The 5,792-nt window shown below is 59.6% G+C and overlaps 1 protein-coding gene across 1 annotated transcript in view; it reads right to left on the bottom strand.

Moving 5' to 3' along the window:
- ANKMY1 (ankyrin repeat and MYND domain containing 1) overlaps positions 1-5,792 on the bottom strand; it is a 46,375-nt gene that overhangs the window by 10,957 nt on the left and 29,626 nt on the right. Inside the window, exons 9-12 of the mRNA XM_032413180.1 lie at positions 4,630-4,770; positions 4,080-4,220; positions 2,656-2,763; positions 516-647 (exon numbers count right to left, since the gene is read on the bottom strand). Coding sequence (XP_032269071.1) covers positions 516-647; positions 2,656-2,763; positions 4,080-4,220; positions 4,630-4,770 — 522 coding nt within the window. The remainder of the gene's footprint in view (positions 1-515; positions 648-2,655; positions 2,764-4,079; positions 4,221-4,629; positions 4,771-5,792) is intronic.

Below are 5,792 nucleotides of genomic sequence, written 5' to 3'. Positions count from 1 at the left end.
ATGCCCGCTCTACTGAGAGAATCCACAGTCCTACAGCCCATCAGGTCTGTGACCAGGACCCCTGGCCAATGCCCACCCTACTGAGAGAATCCACTGTCCTGCAGCCCAGCAGGTCCTTGAACAGGTCCCCGGCCAATGCCCACACTACTGAGAGAATCCACAGTCCTGCAGCCCAGCAGGTCCTTGACCAGGACCCCGGCCAATGTCCGCCCTGCTGAGAGAATCCACGGTCCTGCTGCCCAACCAAAGTGACGGCCTAGGTCTTCCTTGAGACAAACCAGAGGACTTCTGTGTGGCCTGTTGAGTGGGTTCGCACTTCACACGTTTAGGCCCACATAACATAAAAAGCAAGAATTTTGTATTCTTTCTCAAGTATTTGAACATTACAGAGCAAGAACACTTGAGACCCTCCCTGCCAGCAAGGAAGGCCAGACCCAGGGTTCCAACAGCCCCACCCAGACCCTACATGCTAGGGCCCGCTGCCCTGCACACCCGCCCCCCGGCCTCACCCTCACCAGGGCCAGCTTGCTGTCCGTGCTCCTCTGGGGCTCACAGGTGGGGTCGCAGGCAACACACAGGGCGCTGCCCAAGCCTCTGGTCAGCGGCAGGTTGGGGTCAGCTCCGTGGGACAGAAGCTCCTTCACAATCTGGACACAGAGACACCGGTCAGCACCCAGCTCCTCTCGCCTCATGTGGGCAGCAGTGCCCGGAGAACGGCTTCTGCTCTCCTGAGCGGCATCCCACCCGCAGGTACCACTGCTGCCCGGCTCGGGACGAGGCTGGGGCAGGGAGAGGGCGTACGGTGGCTCCCCAGGGAGGGCTGTGCACCACCCACGCCGGCAGCCCAGGTCTGCTCCTTTCTCTGCACGCTGTCTAGTTGCTCCGAAGCGCTCCTGCCTCAGGTCTTGTTTCCCAGCCCAGGGGCCAGCACAGGCCTGTGTGTCCCTTGGGCTCCTCCTCCCTGGGACCACTCTGCCTTTGCCCCCAGGCACCTGCGTCACTGTGATCACCTGACCAGACGCAGAGCGGGGCACATCTCACTCGCTCCCTGCCAGATCCCCAGCCACCAGGAAGCCAGGCGGGACAGCAGCTTGGCTGGGCAGGAGACACACTGGTGTGTGGCTCTCTCAGGAGCGTCCGACCCCCAGAAGGCAGCTCTCTACCCTGCCTCGCCCACCAACACAACCAGGCACAGAGCAGGTGGCCCCCATAACTTGCTCAGTGAACGACTCTATGTACACGTGAAGGGAGGAGAAAGAGAAGGACCACAGAAGCCCCCATGACCCGCACCAACAACGCCTTCCTCTTCTCCAGGCCTCTGCTGATACGTCACCTCACCACAGACCACAGAAGCCCCCCTGGTCACCCGCTGTAATAGCCCACTCTCCATCATTCTCTACTCCTTACCCAGCTGTTACTGTCTTCATAGAACTTACCACCACCTGAAATTCTGTGGCACACTGGATTATGGTCTATCTCCCACACTAGAATCTAGGATCCTTGAGAGCAGGGACCTTATTTTATTCGACACCTAATGCCTAGAATGGTGCTTGCCTGGCACACAGCGGATGCTCAAAAAACAACAGTTAAATGAAAGGGTGAACGGGTGTATGTGTTATAGATTGACAGAAAAAGGAAGTAAATCATAGAAAGGATGATGGATATCCGGATGGATGAATAGAAGGATAGAGGATGGATGGATGGACAGACGGATGATGAAAGGATGGATGGACAGATGGACTGATGGAAGGACAGATGGAAGGATGGGTGGAAAGAAGGACGGATGGACGGATGATGAAAGGATGGATGGACATGGACGGACAAAAGGACAGATGGAAGGAGAGAAGGACAGAAGGAAGGAAGGATGGAGTATGGATGGATTGGACGGATGTATGGATGGGTGGAAGGATGGAATGATGGATGTGTGGCTGGCTGGATGGATGGATAGTTGGAAGCGTGGAAAGATGAGCTGGATGGATGTGCGATTATAATGGATAGATGGATGAAAGGATGGATTGGATGGATGGATGGTTGGATGGATGGATGGGTGGGTGGATGTGGGTGAGTGGATGGCTGTGTGGTTGGATAGGTGGATGGATGTGTGGTTGGTTGGTTGGCTGGCTGGATGGATTAATGGAAGGATGGATTAGATGGATGTGTATTTGGATGGATGGGGGGAAAGATCAAAGAATGGATTGATGGGTGGGTGTGGGTAGGTAGGTGAATGGATGGATGAATGGGTAAGTGGGTGGATAGATGGATAGATTTGTGGGCAGGTGAATGAATGAACAAGTAGATGGATGGATGGTGAACACATACATCCTTGGCAACAACAGGAGATGGGAATTGGCCAAGGTTCCTTTCCTTTTCCTTACTGAGGGATTAATGCCTGGGATAAGCAGGGGTTGTGACCCACCCGCCCTGAGGGAGCATCCTCCCAGCTGAACCCTCATCTTCCCTGCTCACCTTCCTTTCTATACCCTTCTCTCTCTGAGGAGTTCCATGCACCACGGAGGGCATCCACCATGCCCGTTACACCATGCTGTCTTCATGCTACCGCCAACAGCAGTGAATCCGAAAGACTGACTAGGGAGGGGGTCATGTTGAGGCAGAAACACTGCAGGTACACCATCAGCGGGTGTAGAACATGCTCACCAGGTCATTCCCACTGGCGATGGACAGCGAGAGTGGAGAGTGGCCACTCCACAGCAAGTTGGGGTTTGCTTTGTGGGAGAGGAGGAGCCGGACTATGTCCCTGGCACACTGGGTGGGGAGAAAGGCAGGACCACAGGTTAAAGAGATGCCCTGACTCAGAGGAACACCTGACACTGACCATTAACTCAAATGCATAAAATCACGTTTGTCACTTAATCGCTCTTTCCTCCACACCAGCACCTTGCCCGGCACACAAAGGCTGTTCTAAATTTTGGATGGTTGCCTGGATAGGTGGGTGGATGGCTGGGTGGATCATCAAAGTGGGAAGATGTTTTCTAAACATACATCATTTCCAACACAAAACAGGAAGGACACATGATGCACAAACTGCTTTACAGCTTGTTTCCAAAGGAAAGGGGAGAGTCAGACCCATGTGACTACAGTAGCCAGGTTGGCACATGGCAGGTGTGGCCCCAGGGCTCAGGGATCGTGGAGGACACCAGAGCACAGGAGAAGCCCGGCCTCAGCAAAAGGGGCACATTCCATGCAGGAAGGGCTCATCCTTGCCCTCTCTGCCCTTCTCCCGGGGGACCCCTCAGCTTGCCCCTCTGTCCTTCCTTTTTTCCCAGAAGTGCTGAAAGCCCTTGCAGCTTCGATTACCCCCCCTACAAAGACTCTTCCAGGCTCCAGCTCCCCCTGCAGGTGTGCAGACCCAGTGGGCTGGTCGGGCTGCCTCCAAGCCCCCTGCCCTTCCCCCACCTGGGCCAGGCCAAGGAGGTGCCAGCCCAAGCCTGCTGAGGGGCTTCTAGGAAAGCCTCCCCTCCTCTCCTCCCTGCTGGAACATGGGTGGCTCAGAGTGGTGGCCTGAGCTCAAGGAGGCTTTGACCAGCGATGCTGTGAAGCAGGGAGGCATGTGGGTGCCTCCCACCTGCCCCACCTAGCATCGCCTTGCACCCACCCTCATGCAGGTCCTCACACTGTCAGGGCAGCGTGCCCGATCACCACCCTGTGCAGGGGCAAACCACCCGCCCATGTCACAGACCCGAGAGCCGGCTAGGATTTCCGTTTTATGGGTGGGTAAACTGAGGCCCAGTTTACTACGTGCTCCGAGGCGCTGACCCAGGCTGCACCGGCCTACAGCACAAAGCCAAGGTTTGGTTCCCTCCGCAGCCGCTCGGCCTCCTCTGACAGGTTCCTGCACCCGCCTTGCTGACAATCCCCAAGGCAACAGGAGGCCTGACCTCAGGCAGAGTCACGGCCCAGGACTCTACAAAACAGGACCACCCCGGGGTCCCGAGTCCAGACGGTGACTGACAGGGCTGCCGGCCCACTGCCCTGCCCCCAACACGCGCACAGCACACACACGGACACACTCGTGTGCACACACCCAAGGCACGCGCACACACACTCCCTGCCCCGCTCACCTTGTAGTTGTCCTCACGCTCACAGGCCACGTGCAGAGCCGTCCTGCCCCCCTCGTCCGGCACCGACGGGCGCGTGCTGTAGTAGATGCTAGAAGGGCCTGCTTCGTTGTTGAGCTTCAGGCTCGAAGGCAGCAGGTCCAGCTGTGCACAGACAGAGGGGGCAAGTACTGGCCCCCAGGCCTCTCCCCCAGGCACCAGGCTGGGCCCGGAGACCCCTGCAGGTACGAGCTCCCACACAGACACGTTCCCACAGAGGAGCACCAGCAAGTGGCCCCCCTCCCCAGACGGCGGGTCTGAGAGCCCTCCTGCGAACCCCTCCCACAGGCCCAGTGCAGCCACCACCTGCCCCAGTGAGGGTCAGAGCTGGGCCCCCACCCATCCTCGCCGTGCATGCAGGGAGCCGCGCCCATGCGGACAGATGCAGGCTGGCTTGGGGCCCACAGAGCAGTCATCAACCTCGTTAGGGACCGTGACGTGACAGTGAACTGAGCGGACAGCACCGTGCTCGGAGAGGCCTCAGCGCCCCGCCCCCGTGGGGCAGGACAGGCACCTTGCCCAGCTTGTACACGTCGTCCTGGTCGGCGGCCCTGGCGTCCACGTCCGTGATGGCGTGCAGCAGGAGCTCCGTTATCTTGACGCCCTCCTCCCCGGGAAGGGCGGCTGCAATATGCAGGGGGGTAAGGGCCCCCAGCTGCAGGGGCAACACAGGTAGGGGTGAGGGCCGGCTCCCAGATGGGCAGCACCCCCGAGGCCCACCCCTCTCAGAAACCCCACAGCACTGCGTTCTCCCCGGTCTCGCTGTGACATGTGGGACCACGAGGCCTGCCCACACTGGACCACAGACACGTGCACTTCAGCTCCTAAAGTGTTTCCATCTGCCTGGCCTACAGACAGCGAGCGGCCCTGCCTTCATTTTAGACCAACTGTCTCTTCCTTCCTCCGAGAAAAGCCCCTGCCCTTCCTGCCGGACCCTCGTTCGGATGCCACAGCGTGGATGGCCACGCGGCTCCCAACTCCAATCCCTGCTGGGACCTGTCCCTTCTCCGCCCTGACCATGTGTTGAGAGACTGGCAGGAGGACCATCTCCATCTCCGGGCGCTGCTGGGTCTGTGCCGGCCCCACGGAGGTGTGAGAGCCCGGCCAGGAGCGTGCAGCTGACCCGGGGTCCAAGCGGAGAGCTGTCGGCTCCCCCAAAGCAGGATCTCAGGGTAACAGCAGGTGCCCGTGAAGAAAGGTCGGGCGGGCGTCAGCCCACCGCGCACAGACGTTCTCCGGTCTGCTCATTACCCGCCCGAACGTGAGAATAGAGCCAAACCACGCCTGGAGAGAGGACCGCGTGCGTGAGCGACAGGCGCCCGATCGGGAAGGAGAGAATGGATGAGTGCGCGAGTGATGTGCGCTCAGTTTACAGGCTGCCACCTTAGCTTCGACGGTGGAGTCCCAGCAGTAAACCTGGAAGGGTACCACGACACTATCCCGGGTCTCCCGCGGACGTTCTGCTCTCCTGCACTCACGTTCCCTCCACGCAGAGAAGAGAAGGGGTGCACGGCCTGGCCGAGGGGCTGGCGAGGGGAGACCCACACGCCGCTGAGCGAGGACACCGAGCGGCCGCTGAAGCCACACACTCCTGCCAGCCTCGGCCACCCCCGCCGCACGCACACCCCCTCCCCCCGCCGCATGCTCACGTGCGCACGCCCCTCCCCCGCCGCACGC

Source organism: Phoca vitulina, unplaced genomic scaffold (genome assembly GCF_004348235.1).
Source record: "Phoca vitulina isolate PV1807 unplaced genomic scaffold, GSC_HSeal_1.0 scaffold1, whole genome shotgun sequence".
Classification (NCBI taxonomy): Eukaryota; Metazoa; Chordata; class Mammalia; order Carnivora; family Phocidae; genus Phoca; species Phoca vitulina.
This window is presented reverse-complemented; position numbering and strand designations above follow the sequence as displayed.